Source organism: Eucyclogobius newberryi, unplaced genomic scaffold (assembly GCF_026437365.1).
Source record: "Eucyclogobius newberryi isolate DKJ021-1_F unplaced genomic scaffold, fEucNew1.0.hap1 SCAF_15, whole genome shotgun sequence".
Taxonomy (NCBI): domain Eukaryota; kingdom Metazoa; phylum Chordata; class Actinopteri; order Gobiiformes; family Gobiidae; genus Eucyclogobius; species Eucyclogobius newberryi.
This window is the reverse complement of record NW_027315779.1, coordinates 22283255-22304455: the sequence shown is the minus strand read 5'-3', so window position 1 is coordinate 22304455 and position 21201 is coordinate 22283255. Positions and strand designations below refer to the sequence as shown.

At 41.8% G+C, this 21201-nt stretch overlaps 3 protein-coding genes across 3 annotated transcripts; 2 read left to right on the top strand and 1 right to left on the bottom strand.

The window, feature by feature from the left end:
* The first annotated feature begins 536 nt into the window (after positions 1-536).
* Positions 537-3854, top strand: h3f3c (H3 histone, family 3C). The gene is made up of 4 exons (XM_072446779.1): positions 537-672; positions 1640-1782; positions 1896-2049; positions 2622-3854. Exons 2-4 carry the CDS (start codon positions 1655-1657, stop codon positions 2748-2750), a joined length of 411 nt encoding a protein of 136 aa, XP_072302880.1. The 5' UTR covers positions 537-672; positions 1640-1654; the 3' UTR covers positions 2751-3854.
* A 1734-nt stretch (positions 3855-5588) lies between these two features.
* On the bottom strand, positions 5589-8149 carry crx (cone-rod homeobox). Its single transcript, XM_072446786.1, has 3 exons — positions 7871-8149; positions 7004-7155; positions 5589-6776 (listed from the first exon to the last, which is right to left on the bottom strand). The coding sequence occupies exons 1-3, from the start codon at positions 7965-7967 to the stop codon at positions 6141-6143; spliced, it is 885 nt and encodes a 294-aa protein (XP_072302887.1). The 5' UTR covers positions 7968-8149; the 3' UTR covers positions 5589-6140.
* Positions 8150-12078: 3929 nt separating this feature from the next.
* kptn (kaptin (actin binding protein)) lies at positions 12079-20503 on the top strand. The gene is made up of 12 exons (XM_072446778.1): positions 12079-12532; positions 15440-15522; positions 15834-15918; positions 16005-16059; positions 16189-16267; positions 16492-16565; positions 17050-17156; positions 17294-17392; positions 17486-17549; positions 18101-18236; positions 18536-18709; positions 19954-20503. Exons 1-12 carry the CDS (start codon positions 12331-12333, stop codon positions 20119-20121), a joined length of 1326 nt encoding a protein of 441 aa, XP_072302879.1. The 5' UTR covers positions 12079-12330; the 3' UTR covers positions 20122-20503.
* Positions 20504-21201: the final 698 nt, after the last annotated feature.

The window sequence follows — 21201 nt, the reverse complement described above, 5'->3', positions numbered from 1 at the left end:
ACTTAACCTTTAAACCCATATGTTGCTTTCAGATCAATCACTTCTATAAATGACCAATGCATGATATGGTCATGTGTATGGGGGGAAACATGCACTACCAGGGGGGATATTACAGACTAGAGGTGAACTGAAATCGTTTTGAACATCATACATTTACAAAACATACAAATAATTACTAACACATCAGAGGCTATTATTGACTCTTTAAGAAACAGTAGCACACTTAATACATATAATTTGAGTTTCGATTGTGTCTCTCCTTATGTACATTTATTAATTAAACACGGAAGAGATTTCTCAAGAGTGGGACCAAACCATTAAGTTTGCTAAGTTAGGCCCTTGCATTGTGGAGAAATTAATGAATTACCGGTAAATGATAAATTGCTCGTGAAATTCCAACTAAAATGTCCTTGAGACTTTAAAATAATTACAAAAATAAAATATTCTTCATGTTTCAAAATGTCTGCCGTTCGTAAAAGTCATTTTAATCATGTGAAAAGTTGAACTCTACAATGTTTACAAAAGTTGCATTGTGGGAGACGAGATGATTGACACAGCCGCCATTTTGCTCCAGCGCCGCTCCATTGTGTGAGAGATAGTTAAATATCTGACACTGCCAGACAACCACAACACACCGGGAACGCTTCGACAAAAACACGCAAATCACCCTCGGTAAGTCACATTTTTTGTCATAATAGTTCAGCTCAATTACTCTTGTCGCCGTTTTGTAAAGAAATAGTCGGAATCTGTGCGTTTTTAGTGTTAAAATAGCGTGTTTTCCGACGCCAGAGACAGAAGAAAAGCAGTTGCTTCGATGCACAGGCAGAGAACCGCGGCTCGCCACTTCCACTGCCGAAATATCTGCTCCACTTTCAATGCTCGTCTTTACCGCGCTGGTTCGCTTTCATCTGACGCTTTTCTAAACGGCCGTGAAGCTTAATCGATAGTGGCACTTGTTCGCTATTCGCCGCGACAGTTTTTCGCCTTTAACGAGTTGTAATTTAACAGATAAATATCAAAGTTTACGTCCTGGTCTCAGCCTGTTTTTCGGTAGATTCAATTTGGGTCCGCGGCCATAATCCTTGCGGTAATGGGCGGGAGGAGTGCGTCAGTCCCGCCCACAAATGGTACTAGACGCGCTCTGATTGGTGGACTACTCCGTTCCGTCTTGATCCCGTGAATGTGATTGGTGCTGCTGAGGGCCACAGCGCATTGGCGCGACCTGTTTAGCGCAGCAACTGCCAGACGGAGATAAAAGTTTTCAGAAATGTTTAAGATGTTCAGTTATTACAAAGCCCCAAAATGTCCTTGTTTTCTAATTGAACTCCTCTGTCTATAAACAAGGAATACAAACATGCATTTTGACCGTTTTCACCGCGCAAGATAAACATCCACTCGACGTTATTTTCCTTTATATTATTATGTAGCTGATGGTAACAAAAAGAAAATTACTCTTTGACAATTTTTCTAAACGCAAACATCTGTTTTTGTGATTCACATATTGCCATCCAAGTATTTCGAATAGTTGAACGCATTTATGTGTTTGTTGGTTTTAAACAGCTTACGGTTCTTGAGTTGAAAAAGTTGTGTGATGTTACTTGATGACTGTTTTCTTGATGACTGTTTTCTTGTGGTGCAGTGATCCTCTGTCGACATGGCTCGTACCAAGCAGACCGCTCGTAAGTCCACTGGAGGAAAGGCTCCTCGTAAGCAGCTGGCCACAAAGGCTGCCAGGAAGAGTGCTCCCTCAACTGGTGGTGTGAAGAAGCCTCATCGTTACAGGTAAACCACACACTTAACACTCACAAAATAATCTATTACCATAGGTAACACCACCTCTTATCTTGGTGGAAGAATGAATAGTTGTCTTTGTTAACACGATTTCACTGTTTCAGGCCCGGGACTGTTGCTCTGAGAGAGATCCGTCGGTACCAGAAGTCCACTGAGTTGCTGATTCGCAAGCTGCCCTTCCAGCGCCTGGTCAGGGAGATCGCTCAGGACTTCAAGACTGACCTGCGTTTCCAGAGCGCTGCCATCGGCGCCTTGCAGGTGTGTACATTGTCTTGTGCTGCATTAGAGGAGACATGTTATGCCTTATCCCAGGTACTTTGTATTGAACTATAACATGTAACTCATCTAAAACAGCCTAGTAATAGAAACAGTCCACTGACTTTCTGTTTTGAAAGTCAGGTGGATTGAAAAGGGGATGGATGGAGCAATGCTTATACATTTCCTAACACATCCATTGTCTATAATGTTTATGTTATGTGTGAGCTATATGTGCAGGTTTGAAATAATTATTCTAAAATGGCAGAAATGTTTACATTTCAATGTAAAAAGCAGCGGATTGTCATTGACCTTTGTCACTTACAACAAAGCACAGGGATGTGGGGGGGGTAGGGGGTAGGTGAAACCAAGAATGTTCTGAGCACTCATGCCTCAGTTCCTGGACAACCCAGGTTTGTTCAAACATGCAGGAATGAATCAAACTATAACTTTGAGTAAGTTTGTGATGAGGAAGCACAGTTTTAACAAGGTTAAAAGCTCATAATGTTGATTTAGCATATAATATGTTCCCTTTAAATAATTCTAATGTTTTGTTCTGTGTCGTTCATCTGCAGGAGGCTAGCGAGGCATACCTGGTGGGTCTCTTTGAGGACACCAACTTGTGTGCCATCCATGCCAAGCGCGTCACCATCATGCCCAAAGACATCCAGCTGGCACGCCGCATCCGCGGAGAGCGCGCTTAGACGTCTCTCTGTTTTTCTTGACCTCCCCCTGCCCGTGCTCCTGTGTTCTGCTCCTCACCCCTTCACCCCGTCCCTCTCTCAGACCTCCCCAAACCGCCTAGCTTCTTTGTAGTCATTAGAGTAATCACGATGAAGAGTCTAGTCTCTGCTAGTTTGGTTGTCTTCACCAAATGTTTTAGGTTATCTTCTTTGTGCATGTTAAAGTTTTTTCATCTTAAACTCACATGTGCACGGCAAAATGTGCATCTTAGTGGTTCAAAGAGTCCGACTGTTTGAGGTCGATTATTAAGAGCCGTTTGTGTGAGAAACAGTCCAGACTGAGATGTTGCTGAGGGACTAGTCTGCTTAAGGGGAGCTGCAACTTCCACAGCAGGGTGCTATTAAAACTAGTCCTGAGGCCTCAGACTGGCTGAACCCTCCTCCCACACTCGTCCCACCTCACCCTGACTCCCCTCTCTCACTGCTCACCTCGGACAAGGAGCAGAGGGTTCGCTTTTTCCACTCGTGAACATGTGAGCTTTGATTTGTGTAACTGCTTGTACTCAACAAAAATGAATCTCTTGTTTGCTCGAGACTTGATAATTGTTGTGGATATGGTGATTATTTTATTTACTTTTTACTTCTTACACTTAATGACAAACATTTATTTTCTTCTGAGACAACAACAAGGGCAAAATAATTGGGAACGTGAAGGCTGGCTTGCTTTCTATGTAAGGAAGAGCTTTGCATTTTCTTAAGGCAAATTCCATTCATGGCCACACAGGGGCGCTATATAACTTTATCTTTCAACAAAAATGCTCCATCAATAATCTATTTGCCTACTTCCCAATCTTCTTATACTTCGTCGTACTTCTCCAATAATTCTTGCATTCATATTGAAATAACGGCACATACTTTGCATGTGGGTTTGTTTGTCTCTGGCATTTCTCTGTAGATCTGAGGATATAATATGTCCCATCAAAGTTGTGGTACACAATTTAACCTCATTTTATTTCTTCTATATTTTTACATCCTCCAGAAAATTCAGACATTTAAAAGCTGATCTTTGTATTTTCCAAATTTCTCATATGACAGTGGTAATAAATAAATAGATGTTAAAACAAAGTGTTTTCTTTTCTAAGTATTGTACTGCAGAGTCCAGCCTTAATGAAGAGATACATGGTGAAGCTGATGCTGAACAATCACAAAGGTCATTGGTTGTAATATAGAAAAGGAAATAATGTGAATAGTTTGAAGATTGGAAGAATTCATCTTATTACTGATAACGTAGTTTACTGACTCCCCCTAGTGGTCCTTGTCTATACTACTAGAATGGACACTACTACTATACTATGACTATGATATAGGCCAACTGTTAAAACATCAATGATTCTGTTACTTATCAATCCAATTCAGAACTAAAATTCATCCTAAATGTGTGTACCCTTCAAATCAGAAGTAGACATGTATTACTACTGCAGCACAGAAATACTATCTTTGATCTTGGTGTAAAAAGTTTGAGACCAACCGGCCTAGAATATCTGTAGGCCAGGGGCCTATGATTTGTTGAATTTATAAATAATTGTATTCTAAGTTACACATGCCATAGTCACATGCCATATTGACCATAATAATGTGAATAATTGTTGTTGTTTTTAATCTCATTTTATTAATTTCATTAATTTATTCATACTCTTCCCTCTTCACCACCTGGGCCTGTTCTTGCCACATTCTACAGGTGCTTGTTTTCTGGTTCACCTTCTTCAAGGTCTGCTGGTCCTGTCCATCCCCCATCACATCTGCTGCTGCCTGGGATTACCACCCAAATGTCTGAAACTGTCTGTGCTCGGGGAGATTACACTGCTGTGCTCCCTCCAGGAGAGGTTAACCAATCACCAAACACAGAGACAAGGATTAACCAATCATACTGCAGAGAGGGAGGGTTTCTGAGGGATTAAACACAGCAGGATTAGACCTGTGATGAGTGTGGAAAGCTTTGAAATGTCTACCCTTCCACTATGCACTACATCTTAACATTATGACAGCAAGAGAAAATAGCACTGACGTTTATTATTACTTATCAATATTACATATGAAACACCACCGTGCTCATTTATTTTAAATTAGAGAACATAAATGAGTTTGTGATGCAACGCTGACCTTCTAAACAAACATGACTGGTTCTACAATTAAATCATCTATAATGGCAAACATAAACTATTGAACGTGCCTCATATACGATCCAAAATAGCTCTAGTCTTAATGGTTTCACAACAAATAAAACACATTTTTTCACATTTTCATGCCAAGTTTCTGTTGCAGTAATAGGGTCACATTAGGATTAGAGACTGAGAAACTGTTTGGAGAAGCTGGGTAGATTTATACGGAGGGAGAGAATCAGGGGATATTGATATCTGCAATATTATACAGCAGAGAAGCCTGGTGGATACAACACATTAAGTACACGTCAAATGAAGCAAAAGGCAACCAAAATTATATTAGAAGCAGAAAAAGGTAGAGGTAGGAAAAGAGAATACTGCAATAAATAAATATATAGATGGATAGATAAAGCATAAAAAGAAAACAGTGAAGATATGAGGTCTTGGAAGAAGAGATGGGTGCGAGGCATAGAGACATAGGGAAGAGGGCAATAATCCTAACTAATTTACTTAGTGCATTGCAGAAGTGAGGCTAAGAGGATTGGGACACTCCCAGAATCAGGTAAACTAAAATAACCAAGATGGACCAGTGAGTGTGTTTGTGTGACGGACATGAGGGTCCGGGCGTGACAGGAGCAGGGCCACCTCACAGCCACACGGTGACACGTTTAGACTTACACAGCCATGTTCACACAACTAACTACCCAATGATTACATCAATACACAAGAGTGAAACAAGAGACTATCAACTACACATTTAATTGCATAGAAGGATTAAAGATGTATACTTACTAACTGTTAAAGAAACACAAATCACTTTCGTAATCAATATGACCAAGTGAAAAACAAAGTGAAGTTAACACAAATAATAACACATATCTAATGAAAAAGGAAAAAGAGGAGGCTAATGGAATGTCAGGGCTCCTTCCTGTTAAAGCAGCGCTCCTTAGAGACAAAGAGTTTTAAAAGAATATTATGAAGTACACTGGTATATTATGTCAGAGTCAAAGAAGGGATGTTTCCATAGTCTTTACAAACTGGTTGAAGGCGTTTGTTTCTATAATACAAAGGGTTAGGATTTAGGCAGTCATTGGTCCCTTCCATCTTCAAAACGATTTGAACTGATTGCATTTCTACAGAGGAACAAGTAGAAAAACAAATAAACCTACGACATGAAAATGATAATGCAAGATCACAAGTCTGCTGGCAAAGGGCTCGTTCAGAAAAATGTTGACACTTGATTTTTGGCTCTTTACAGGACTTGGAACTTCCAGGAGTTCTGGTCTTTGTGGTCCAGACAGTCCATGGTGGTGAAGCCCAGTTTCCAGGCCTGCTGGTCTTTGTAGTCCAGGCAGTCGACAGAGGTGAAGCCCAGAGAGGAGGCGGTGCTGTAGCCCTGCGAGGACAGAGAGGCAGGGGACTGGCTCAGAGAGCCCCCCATGGAGGGCACAGTGATGGGACTGAGGGCCCCACCGTTGCCCGACAGCTGCGAGTGCATGGGTGACAGGTAGGCACTGCAGTCCAGGCCTGTGAAGTAGGAGGTGGTGCTGGCATAGCCCTGGCTGTAGGCAGATGGCTGGCCGTAGCTCATGGGGTAAGGAGAGGGCCGCTGCATGCACTGGGCAGAGGAGGCCAGGGGGTCTGGGAGGGGCGAGATGGCTGGGCTCCAAATGGACACTGAATTGTTTACAGTGCTGGAGCTCGGGACCAAGGTGGGCCCCGAATGGACAGATGATGGGCTGTAGGAGCCAATCGGGTTTTGGAGGGGCTCAGGGCCACTAGGCTCCTGAGGCGGAGAGGACTTCTTTTTAGGGGGACGGGGCTTGGACTGTCCCGTGCTCTGCTGCAGCTGCTGACGGCACTTGGCCCGGCGGTTTTTGAACCACACCTGAGATCAGAAAAATATAAATATCAGTCACCAAGAGCAACAGTGAGATTGATAATAACAAGGTTTCAAAGGAATCAAAGGTAATCCAAGAGAGCAAATTACACTGATAAAACAATGGGTGAAATGCTCATGTTTGGCTAAAAGCTCATGGTCACACTAAGAAATAATAATGTGCATCTGTCAGCAAGAGAGCTGTGATTCTAATGTAATATGTGACAGTGCAGTACCTGCACACGTGACTCAGGCAGGTTGATCTTGAGTGCCACCTCCTCCCTCATGAAGATGTCTGGGTAGCGGGTTTTGGAGAAGAGAGCCTCCAGGATGTCCAGCTGAGTTCTGGTGAAGGTGGTGCGCTCCCTCCGCTGCTTCCGTGGAGTCGCTGCACAGCCACAAACAAAAGTGTTTTATGGTTATGCCCTTTAACACTTTTGGGATGACAAAACTGTATAGATCATTAAAGATCTGAGATAAAGATTAACTCTTCACAAACAACACAATATTTGCTTCTCCAAACCATTGTTGAAATTCTGTGGCCTTTATTTTGTTTGTATAAACAATATATATTTAACTTTGAAGGCAGCAATTTGGATAAATGTGTGAAGATGTGGTATGTGCCCCTCATAGTGTAGAATTCACCATTGTATAGTTATAATAAATCTTTACACATACATTCTACTAAATTAAACAAAAGCAAAGTTACATTAATATGCATTATACTAATCATATGAGATACATTTATATTTGATTCATGTAAAAAAATACGTGAATGTGAAACAGCGACTGATGCACGAAAAAGTCATATGTTTTTTTTTTTTTTTTTTTTAGAGGAAAGTTCTACTTTGATTTGAATATAGCCTATGTCTATATTTAGGACAGCGATTGCGCAACCTTTGTTTCAAACAAAATACAGGCAACACATAAATGTTGTACAGCCGTGATAATATAAAGCATGCTGAAGAAAGCTCTTATTTCTCACACGCAAAAGCCTCGTTGTTTACGTCATTACAGTCTCACTCAGGGCATAAACATCTCTAAACATTAACATTGCAAAGTTCGTTTTAACAATATAAAGTGTATTTTCTATTGGTACTTACAGGGATAAGCGACGGTCGTGTGCAGCACATCCATCCCGGGCGCAGGCAAATTTAACCCGTTCATGGTGTAATGTGGTTGCTTTATATAGGACATCATCCTTACAGCGGCTGTTAAGTCCTGTCCCAGACTTGTTCCTGCCGGACGCACCACGCACCAGCCGCGCGCCCCCAAACTGGAGAGGCAACAAGTCCAGCCCTGCACTAACCTCTGGAGTTTGTTCCAAAAGTGCAATTAGAGCTTTTACTGAGGATCAACTCAGCACCAGCATCAGCATCAGCACCAGCACCAATACGCTGTGTGTCTCTCTCTTTTAACTCATGCCACAGGTGAAGGCAGTGGGACGTCTGTGTGGCGCCTGTCTTAAGTCACCTCTGAGTTCCTTCACCGGCACGCTGCTAATTAGAGGAGCAAGTGGCCCCACAAACCCCTCCCACCACGCACACACAGCCTACAGGAGCCTACAGGAGCCTACAGGAGCCTACAGGAGCCTACACCAGCCTACAGCCGCACCAGAGCCAAGAGAGAGAAACAAGCTGCGCAGTGGTCAACTCAATCAACTACAAGTTTATTACTGTCCGAGGTATAAAGGAAAATACTGGGCAAAGGGTTCACAGGTTACTCTAAATGACCTTAAAGCTGCTCTTATTTGCTTGGAGGGAGACTAAAGTCACAATAGTCCCAGTTGGGTTTAGTGGTGTTTTTAATGCTGAAATGCCTTTGTAAAACGTGTTCTCTTTTCAGTAAATGGTCTGTAAATCTTGGTATAAGTCACAACTTTTACTTTCTTTGCCTGGCCCAAAGCCCCTGATGTCATCCTCATAAAGGACAGAGCTGACCAGTTTAGCTCCAAAACAGCTTTGTTCACACAAGCGCACACTCAAACACCCAGATGCACCAAACCGACAAGCTCATTTGATTTATCATAATATGCTTTATCTGAAAAGTAAGTATCTTATCTCCAGATAAAGGGAGGAAAGACTGAGCAATCCGTTCAGTGGTGCATCAGAAGAGGCGGCTGTGGACGTGAGGGCAGGAGACTTCTGCAGCAGGACCAAAGGGGTAAAGGGGATGAAACTAATGATGTTTATGAGAGAAGAGCGGTGTAGATGGAGGACAGCTTCAGCTCCTGGACTCTGCGGGACACTAACCTAAATCACTTAAACTACAAAGCAATGAGGAATATTGGAGACATTTTTTTTGGATTACGGCTGTTTGACCTAAAAGAGGAAAGGTTTATTTGTGTGTTAATGACTTCATCTATACGTGAATGGTTGACAAATGAGATGTTGACTTAAAATAGTGCGACAGCTCGTCCTGCTGCTGCACCAGCAAATGGTGGAAGTAGGCAAGAGGACTGAGCTGGCATAATCCCCTGTCCAGATGCCCTTCCCCCTGTGGACATGATGGGGCAAGTGCTTTTTATTCCAACTTCTCTTGGCTGCAAACTGAATAGCAAATAAAGTGCGTGACACAGCAAAGTATATATATATATGTGTTGGGGAGTAATTGTGTGTTTTCATAATGAGAGGAGGAACAGGTGATGGGGCAGAGTGTGTGTGTGTGTGTGTGTGTGTGTGTGTGTGTGTGTGTGTGTGTGTGTGTGTGTGTGTGCTGTTGATAATCCAGATTAGAATGTCTAAAACAGGTCGACTAAATCTGCAGGACAGCCAGCAATACAGAGGCTGCTGTCAGGCCCAATCACTCAACACACACACACACACACACACACACTCACACACACACTCACACTCACACTCACACTCACACACACACACACTCACACACACACTCACACTCACACTCACACTCACACTCACACACACACACACTCACACACACACTCACACTCACACTCACACTCACACACACACACACACACAGAATAATGAATGCACTGAAAACTAATATATTAATAACTAATATTACATAATTGTTGATTTTACACAGATACATTGATAAATACTAAAAGGGGGCGATTATATTAGACGACTAGTCAAACTATTATTCCTGTCGTATGCTGACACTTTAAATACATTATCAGCCAAATAAAGCGGGAAATATTCTGACCGAAGGCACAGAGAATATTTGTGAATAAAGTGCTTTTTTTTTCTTCCCATTTACATTTCATCATGTCACTGTCTTTGTTATAAATGTTTTTTTTTGGTATGTATTTTAGAGTCTGTACATTCCAGACAAAGAATATGATTATCCAAACTAAACTATGATTAATTATATAAATGAAATAGTTTTTTACACAGAATTCAGCCTGGTTTGCTCAGTTGGTGGAGATATGGAGCAGCTAAAGCTCATCTCTGCATAAAATATAATCAATAAAAACATTTTTAAAAGTTTATATTTTTATTTAAAGTGTGGTCCCACTATCCCACTCATTTTCAGGGACAGTAGTGTTGTGGTAGAAGAAAAAGAAGAACCCAGTGGTCACAGACACAGTAAGAATATGCAAACTCCACATAGAAAAACCCTGTTCCATTCAGGAATCAAATCCAGGATCTTCTTGTTGTGAGACTGAAGTGCTAACTGCAATATTACTGTGTCAGCCAAAGAATCAGCGCATAAGAGTCACTTCAGCAGTTTGTCTGTGCTGCCATTAAGTCACTTTGACCACTACAAATGAACAGTTAGGCAACAGTTAGGGCAACTGCAGTGCATGATGGGGAAAACTGAAGTACCTGGAGGAAGAACCTGCATATTCCACAGCTCAGGAACTTGCTGTGAGGCCATTCATTTGGCTAAAGACAAGGAGCAAGTCAACAAGGCCAATACAAAACACCAACACATATTGAGACAGATCTTCCACCTGGAAACAACTTGCACAGCTTCATATGCGTGTGTGAGTCAGGAGTTTGTGTGAGTCGAGGTAAGGTGTGTCACAGTGAAGGATGAGTGATTACACTGGACACTAATCCTGCAAATGGATTAGCAGGTGGGATTAGGAGAAGTGGGGGTGTACACAAGGCCACCTCTGAACTCTTACAATATGGAGTGGTACAGGACCTCTCACACACTCAAGGGTCAAACTCCTGACACCGGGGTTAGGGTTTGGGCAGGTCATGCATGTTCTCGGTGTGTAATTTAAGGAAACTTTATTTGCCGTGTAGGTTTCACACTTATTACAGGAGGAGGTGCCAACATTAAAACAACAAACAGACTGCTGCTCCACATTAGTATCCGTTTTAGAAGAAAGTCGGAGATGTGAACTTGCAAGTCTCAACTTGGCCTTGAGTCTGTCTCGAGTCACTATTTTGATGACTCAAGAATTTTCTTGATAAAATAGACCAAGACTTGGGACTTGGACTCAAAGGCCAGTGACTCAGGACTTGACTTGGACTTGGGGCCTTGTGACTTGAGAAAACGTCTCTGCTTCTCCTCAATAAAATAAACATGTTTCTCTTCTCTAACAATTGTAAATGTACTTTCAGTCCTTACTGGAACTGGAACATGACTCTTTCACTAATCCATTTGTGAACAGAACTATTAACACAGTTCATATAAATTGCAAAAATTACAACTGTATTCTGTAGTTGTTATAAAGACTTGAATGGACTTGAAGCATAGGACCATAGGATTTGGGACTTGTCTTGACATATGATTGCGTTTGACACCAGTGTGTTTATTTAGCTCTGTTTGTCCTAAACTACAGGTTCTTCTCACCATTACGCCACCACAAGAGAACGTTTTTCCTGACATCTGGTGGATAAATATCTTCATTACAACCAGTGTCCAATCACAATTAGTCCAGCAAGCCATTCATCCCGGATCAGAACTAAAGATTAGGTTTCCGTTTTATCAGTCTAATATTTCCGTGTCAATGTCAATTTATTATCAAAACGAATCTATTTGAATAGATTCATGATGTAAACCTGTTGGATTATTGCAGTTTGATAGTCTGCCAGTGGGTGGCAGACTTGTCCTCGCAGTGCGCTGTAACTGCAGCCAAATGAACACGAAATAGAAATGACCTGGTGCTGCGTTTGGGGGCGTTACTATTTACAGAGCTTACTTCAACTTAATCAATCTACTCCTTTATTTATTTATTTAGAATTGGCTTCAGATGAAAGGTGATACAGTACGATTGTATAAAGAGTTGTTGTATTCAAAATATGTCCGTCTCAATATTTTTGGTCTATTTCACAATGTTCATACTCGGAATGACAGAAATTCCGATTGTACAGTGAACGCAGCACTGCCCAAAGCGGATGTTGTGTTTCTGTTGTGAATGGGGAACACCGACGCTCGCAGTCGCATGGATTTGTTAATGGAAACTTTTCGCTTAAGTTCACAATGAATCAAAAACTCAAACCATGCACTATTTTATAACTGTTAATAAGACGTTTTTAACCCCCGGTTGACATTTCCAGCCACGTGGTCCTGGAGTTGCGGTGAAAAGACGGAGCAGATGCGTTTCTTGCCCTGATCCGGTGTGTTTTCTTCTGCCAGCATGTCCCGAGAACCGTATCCGTTCGTAGAGGACAGCTTCAGCCGGTTCCCGTCGCAGAGTAACATGTACGGGTTGTGTCAGGCCGGGGAGCAGGAACTTTTGGCCGCGACGCTCAAGGGGAAGGTGGTGTGCTTCAGGTACCAGGAGCTGCAGCAGAAAGTGCGCCCAGTGGCCAAAGAAGTGCAGTTCACCTACATCCCAGGTGCGCCACTCCATCATCTCCAGCATCCCCAGAATCCCCATCATCCCCTGCATCCCCATCATCCCCTGCATCCCCAGAATCCCCATCATCCCCATCATCCCCAGCATCCCCATCATCCCCTGCATCCCCTGCATCCCCAGAATCCCCGGCATCCTCATCATCCCCAGAATCCCCATCATCCCCTGCATCCCCAGAATCCCCAGCATCCCCATCATCCCCTGCATCCCCAGAATCCCCATCATCCCCATCATCCCCTGCATCCCCAGCATCCCCAGAATCCCCAGAATCCCCAGCATCCCCAGCATCCCCTGCATCCCCAGCATCCCCAGAATCCCCATCATCCCCATCATCCCCATCATCCCCTGCATCCCCATCATCCCCATCATCCCCTGCATCCCCATCATCCCCATCATCCCCAGCATCCCCAGCATCCCCTGCATCCCCATCATCCCCATCATCCCCAGCATCCCCAGCATCCCCTGCATCCCCATCATCCCCAGAATCCCCAGCATCCCCAGCATCCCCAGCATCCCCAGCATCCCCATCATCCCCTGCATCCCCAGAATCCCCAGCATCCCCATCATCCCCAGAATCCCCAGCATCCCCAGCATCCCCAGCATCCCCATCATCCCCTGCATCCCCAGAATCCCCAGCATCCCCAGCATCCCCATCATCCCCTGCATCCCCAGAATCCCCATCGTTCCCAGAATCCCCATCATCCCCAGCATCCCCATCATCCCCAGCATCCCCAGCACCCCCAGCATCCCCAGCACCCCAGCATCCCCAGCATCCCCAGCATCCCCTGCATCCCCATCATTCCCAGCATCCCCATCATCCCAGCATCCCCTGCATCCCCAGCATCCTCAGCATCAGGCCAGTCATTAGTTCAAAACAGAGACGCATTACAGTTAGTTAGTTAGTTAGTTAGTTTACACATATTTATTATTGCTTACAGTTTCTTCTACATAAACTCACTTTGGGAAAAGATGATTATAAATTAGCAGTTATTGTACTACACATCCTTCTTGACATTCACTCTTGCAATTCATTTTTGTTTCCATAAAATTAACAAAAATATTAAAACAAAAATATTGAAACAACTACATGCACAGACGTAATCTGATTATTTTCAGAGACTAGGAGTTAGATTATTAATCTTCTTATTTATACTTTTCTTATTTTAATATAAAAAAAAAAAACACACAAAAATGTAGAACAAGACCGTAGTAGAGCAATAGACTAAATAAGAAGAACACAAGTAACATAGACCACTTACAGAAACCAAATCACAAAATGTGTTGAATTTGACCAGTTCCAAATTGAGTTACATTTTATTATTTTCCATCTTCTGTATGTCCACTATAATGCCCGTCCAGTCCTTGATTGTAGATGCAGTTTGTGGCATTCATTTTTTTATGAGGGTCCTTTTCCCTGGAGGAGTATGTGCTAAGGATATCCATTAATTGTGTCCATGGCAGGAGTTTCAAGGCCCAAATACATAGTTCTGAAATCAAATGGAATGGCAATGTCAAAAATTTGTTCATTTCAGTATTATATTTCTGAGCAGCAGGACAGTCCCAAAAAACATGGAAATAGTGGCCCTACATTTTAATTTATCTCTGATTATGGTCCCTTTGATTAATCACACTGTACAGTTGGCATGGAAGGCCAGAAATGAGATAATAATTAGATTTAGACATAACAATAAGCCAAAAATCACATTCAACCGTATTCCAAAAGAATAATATTGTACAAATCACAAGATGTTAATGGTAAATAAAGAGAATGAAAAGCTTCAGTAATTAGTTAGTTTAATTTAGTCAAGCTTCTTCATATGACATTTTAATTAACTTTTTAAAGTAGAGAAATAATGCATAATGCAATAAAAAGACACACTGTAATACATATTGAGCCCCAAAGGTATTGCTCCAACAGCTTTCATTTGTTGCAATAAATCAATAGTAATTATAGTGACGGGCCTATCCATTCTTCACGGCCTCCAGACATTTTTTTTCTAAATTAAAAACAAAGACAAGGCCAGAGAGAAACTATGTAATTAGGTAAAATTTAAAATTAAAACGTTTCTTAATCAACTTGCCGCACACATCTATTTATCGATATAATAGTTAACTTGCTTGTAACTTAGTAGTTAACACATTGTTTTAATGATTAACATGCATTACACTAATTATGCCATGAATTAAAAAATACAATTTTACCAAATTTCTTTTTCCAGAACTCATTCTTACCATAAAAATACACAAACATATACGTATACTTTCATACACATCTAAAAAAATTAAACATAGGTAATAAAAACCTGCATGTGAACATAGATTACAAAAAGATGTTGTGATATTATGATATTATTGATTTGTTACGCCTCATAATATTAACAATGTCCCCGTTATCTTGGTTCAGAAAATAAATTGGCTCTAAACTTTTCTAAAAACTTCTCAATGAATAAAAGCAAAAATGATTATATTCTAATTATTCACTAGTCTATGGTGCATTTTGTTTGTTATGTGTGATGACAAAATAACAAGCCAATGATAAAACTAATAGGCTGTAAAAATGGAATGCGTTCTCCCTCTCTTGAACTTTAATTAATGTGTTTGAATAAGCGCTGTGATATCAACTGTGTGAGCGAGGAAATGAAGCGGAGGATTACACACCCACAAACTGCCAGGAGGCGGTATTGTGTGTTCTGTGCGGCCATATGCTGACATACACCGCTATAACATACATTTATTACACCGTGTTAAGGTTTTTATAGACACATTTTTATCATTTATGTCTCCAGAGTAATAACAATAGACTAAGCAGCTGATGCAGATTGGTTTTATGTTGAAATGGTGTTTGCAAGTGCAGGTCACATAACATAATAATCATACTTTCTGTCCTTAGTTGATGCTGAAATCGTATCAATTGATGCCTTCAACAAGTCTCCTCCAAAAAGAGGTCTGGTGGTCGGGATCACATTCATAAAGGTTTGTAGTAGTGTTGTCACGATAGTTACATTTTAAACTTGTTTTTGATATTTTCTCATTATTGTTCTCGATTCATGGCAATTTAAAAAAGGCTCTTTTTGTGGGTCAAGGTTTTAGGCATTTGACTGACATTTTCAACACAAAATAATTAAACCCTGTGGTTTTATACTAGTTCTGAGAATATTCTTCTTCTAAAATTGTTCAGGAAAGTTCACATCTTGTCCTTACAGTACAAGAGTACAATAAGAATACAAAATCCATTAGAAATCATGTTAAATCATATTATTTTACATGTTTTAATCTGATCACAGGACTCCGGCGACAAAGCCACTCCGTTCCTGAACATTTACTGTGACTATGAGCCTGGGTCGGAGTTCAACCTGGAGTCTATAGCACGTGAGTGAGAGGATGCACCCCGAGTGGGGCAGCTGTGTGGGCTCTAACAGATGCTTCTGCTCACGATGCTATGTTTGTGTGAACAGAGAGCTGCCTCAATCTGGAGCTGCAGTTCACACCCTTCCAGCTTTACCACACCGAGTGAGTGAATGAGCCGCTAAAAGCCTGTGTGTGTGAACCAGTCATTAAACATGTCACAGACTCTCATCTAGTGTGACAGAATACACCAGTGTGGCTTTCTGAATACTAAATGTTTCTTGTCTCTCTCAGGGTGCAGTGTGATGACGGAGCCAAAGAGACCGTGTTTCTGCTCAGCGGCCACGACCAGAGGATTCATCTGTACAAAGAGGTTACAGAAAGCTTTTGGGAATTCTGTTAACGTTCGATCAAAACTGAAGCTTATGCCGCGATTTCATTTTACGTTTTCATCTTTCATAATTATTCGCACACATCTTTCCGTTTGGGAGAAAAGCCGTGTGTATTCGGGGCCATTATACTGTAGCAGATGCCTCAAACAAACAGTCCGTATAAAGAAAGGCTTTTTCTTTCATCTGTCCTCCTGTGTATCGACAGAACGCCTCCCTGCACCAGTTTGAGGAGCAGCCAGTCGAGAAGCTTTTCCCTGAACTGGAACAGCTGCCCAGCAAGTCAGTGCAAGCCAAATACACTGATCAAAAGCTTGTTTGCAATTCATTTTTAACTCAATTTCAGAAAATAAAGCAAAATTTCGATTCCAACTTACAAAACGAATACAAATGGGTATCAATCTATTTAGTAATCTTCTGTGAAAACCATAGAAACAACTGTACATTGAGTTTGAGGTTTTATTAAGTATGGCACTACTACTCAACATCCATCCATTTTCTACCGCTTGTTCCCTTTCGGGGTCGCGGGTGACTGGAGCCTATCCCAGTGACTTTGGGCCTTAGGCGGGGTACACCCTGGACAGTGGCCAACTCGTCGCAGGGCCAACACAGAGACATAGACCTCACAGACAATTATTCACTCTCACATTCATTCACTAGGGCCAATTTTAGAGTAAAATTACCTAACACATGCATGTCTTTGGACTACTCAACATAATCACTTTAAATCAATACAACCATTTGATTCTGAAATGTTCCTTCTCAGTGTTTTGTGGCTGGACATGCTGAGTTTAGACCGGGGCTGGCGGCTCTCTGCTTTCGGCTGTCAGAGCGGCTGTGTCGGGCTGGCTCTGGTCAACCAGGCCGGACCAGGTAAGGCTAATCTGTCTTTCTATTGTATTTTGTGTCTTTTTCTCTGCGCATTTTGTTTACTACTTTTCGCACTGCAAAGTAAACTCATCACTAGAAGATGTATTGCATAACGTTGCATTGTGGTTTGTTTGTGCCAGAGATTTTGCAGAGCTGGCGCGTCCAGTTTGACAGTCCAATTTCTACAGTGCTGCTCTTTCCACTCAGCTGTAAAAACGAACCCAGTGAGATAACTGAAGGTTTGGAGCCGGTCTTTTACTGTGTAATACATCAAATTCTGTGAGCTCATTTCTCATATAATATACTCTTGCATCTTGCGTTCATTTTTGTAGGACAGGAAATGGGTGGGTGCAACCTCTTGGTGACCAGTACTATAGAGATGGCAGTTATCTACAGGTATTGCATATTAAGATAAGATAAGATATTCCTTTATTGTTTACACATGGGGAAATTTCATTGTTGCAACGCAGGTAGATACAGAGGAAAAGGACAGATAACTTATAGGAAGTTTCAAAAACACTCTTAATAGAAGAACTCTTATAAACAAAAACTCCTATAGACAAACCCTCTCATTTCTTAATAAGGAATGGAGGGGAAAAATAAAGATAAAATAGAAATAAATAAAAACAGCTAGCGTAAGACAAGATAATACTAATAATAATGGTAAAATAAACACTCTTTTAACACTTTTTTAAGCAGACACATTTATTTTTCTTAAATGATTGTTTAAACTGTCAGAAAAATGTTTCAGTTGCGTTTAAATTGTCCCTACATTTTGGATGGCACCCATGACACAGGCACTCAGCACTACTACTACTTTTATTTTTCAACTTTTCTTCACAAACTGTGACTTGACAGATAAAGACTATGATAAATAAAAAAATTACCAAAGGGACTATCCCACCCAGCTAAAGCTCTATTGAAGTCTGTGTTTTCACTGTATCCAGAGATGTTCAGGAGCACGGCCTGGCCCACTCCATGTGTCTCCATGAGAGCGATCAGTGGGACGCTGTGCTGAGTGCTCTGGTTATTGACCTGGATTTTGATGGCCAAAAAGAAGTGCTTCTGGGAACATATGGACAGGTATTGAATTTCTATACATACTTTTTTATATATTACTTATAATTTAGTGCTCAGTCTATTAGTGTGCCTCTTCCTCACATTAAAGTCATTATTTGTTTTGTTACTGACCCCTTGTGGCTACAATTGGGACACTGTAAAATGGTTTTCCTGTCTACATTTTAATTGGATTTGGGTTGATTTAAAAGCATTTTGCATTTTTGCATTTGTTCGCTCATGTCATATAATCTGACCTGTACTTCTCCCATTGCAGTTCTTTCTGGTGTGTTACAAAAACTGACTATCCCCCTCCTTCTCCGCAGGAACTTCTTTGTTACAAATACCAGGCAGCAGTGAGCGGGGGGGACGGGCAGTTTCAGCTGCAGTGGAGGCGGAGCTTTAAGAGTCCTCTACTGTCCATCATCTACTTAGATCTAACAGGAGACGGGATGAAAGAACTGGCTGTCCTTACGCTCAAGGGCCTGAACGTTTTACAGGTACAAAACAGGAGTGTATTTCATTACAGTCGTGCCAGCGTGTTATTTTCATTTCACTCTTCTGGGTTGAAACATTGGTGCTACTGGACATAACGAAGGACTTGCTCATGAGCTAAAAATGCTTGAATTCAGCCACACATTTAAAGGGGTCATGTAGCTGCTGACCTCTACTGGCTCGAGGCAGAAATGCAAGGCCTGTGTTCACTTTTATTCTTGTGGTTCACGTTGTTTTATGGTTAACCCTATTTTGGCAGTTAAATGGAACTGATGTAATTACACGCATTACTAGAAATTAGCAGACTAAATGGGGGATTTTACAGTAAAATAAAACATTTGGAAACGATTACAAGAGGAAATATCGAGCACAATGGAGAGCAAATAATAACAATGATTGTACTTTACTGTTTTTGTTGCGTTCAGGAACATGGAGAGAAGTTTAAAAGGGAAACCAGACTTTTACAAGCTTTTAACCATCTTATAACTGTGTTCCCTCATCATTAGCGCGCACGCAGTTGTATTTTGAAGGATTTGTGCTTGTTTAAGTAATCCTGTATTGTCCTGTATTTTAGGCTTGGATCCTCAGAAAATGTCTGTTTTCACCTTCTCCCTATCACCGCCCAGTGCTCTGTACCTCTTATTTTGTAAGATTCAGACTCCGTGTCATACATAAAGGGTTTGGTGGTTGCCATGGTGAATTGCCAAAGATTTAGATTGTGGTTTTACAATCAACAAAATGCAAAATCAGCATCTACGTATGTTATAGTTTAATATGAATATACAAAAACAAATCCATCACACATCTTCTTTAGGTAACTTAAAACATACATTTGATGGTTTTAAGTATATAGCTGTGGTTATCTGGCAGTGTTAGTCAGTTGCATGTCCTTTTAGTTGTTTTACTTCTTCTATATGGACCCCTTTTTGTCCGAAATAAGGTTTTGAAATAGCTTGATAAGTTGTTTCTATTATCACTTGCTAACTAAAAAGGCTGTATGCTGTAATTGTCCTCTTCCTACCCTAACTTGAAATGAGCAATGTCCCATGTTGCTCCTTCTAAGAGGACAAAAGGGAAGCTGTCACAAACAAATTGACTGTTTGATACCTTGGCCCTTTCAACTCGTTTCTCAGCTGAGTTGTCCGGATACTGCACGACCGCACATCCGTCCACACCAAGTCAAATGTCACTCCTGCCCCGCGGCCGAGAGACACATCTGACATAACGCTCCCCGCTCCTCTCTCCACAGCACAGTCTCACCTGCACCGCGGCTCTGGTGCTGGAGCGGCTCTCCCAGCGGGTGTCAGAGCGGGCCCAGGCTGGAGTCGCAGAGGAAGAAGAGCACACTGCTGCTGAGGAGGAGGAGGAGGAGGTGGAGGAGGAGGAGGAGGGCGCGCTCCAGACCACTTCCCATTAGGACAAAGTTCATTTGGTTTATCTGTGTGAGTCAGCCAGCACACAGGCCTTATAAAAATGCCCCAATGTGAAGCATTCGATTAGAGCGTCGTTTAATTAAGTGTCGTTACGATAAACACACTGGTTAGAAAATAAAACCACGCCTGCCACATAAAAGACTGAAAGGCCTGATTCGTCGTGGTGGTAAACATAACTCATGAACGCGCTCATTAGGCTAATAAATGCGCTGACAAATGCTGTTATCCTCAGTTAATTTGAAAATTCTTCACCTGTAATGAGCGCTTTGCACACTGGGATTTGTGTAATTATAAAACGGGCAGAGCTGATGTGCTGTAAATAGTGTACGGTGATTTGCAGATAATAAATAACAACTTTGGGTCAAAGTGTCGCCTGTTGCTTCGTGTCGGCTCAAACTGTTTCATTGCCAGTTGAATATTTTGAACAATTTGATATAAGTGTGAAATACTGTTACTATTTTATTACGCCTTCTTGTAGGACAGGGACAACAGAGAATCTCCAAAGAGCATGATGTAGAGGTCAGGAATAAGCAGAAGTAGGCCCACATTGAAATATTGACCCCATATTGATGTATACATTTTAATATGCTTTAATTACACTATTGCTAATTCTTTCAGATTGTCACAACTCCAGGAACAGCTTCAAAAGTCCGTTTTAAGTCCACGTTTGCTTGTGATCTGCTTAGGCATGACGGGAGGCTGGTCTTTTCTCCTGCTGGCCCCGTCTTTTGGCCGGTCAGTGGCACTGTAGTCCTCTGCGCTGCTCCAAACTCTATTTCGCTCCTCTGGAACTACAAAAGGCAACAATAACAACAGCTGCACTTATCAGACTTCCACGGCGCAAAGATGACTTGAGCAAACCTTTCGTCCCCCAGGCTCTCTTCGACCCGGAGCTCATTTGCACTTGTTTCATGGCCAATCGTCTCCCGGATCGTTCCGCTTCGCGCCGCGCGTCAACAATACGGAGCATGCTGCTGGAGCGACGGCGAGCGCGTTAAAGCGGCGCGTTTCACTCAATGGGCTTTTTTATATTTAGCTCTGTGAGGGACGCGGATCAGTAGAAA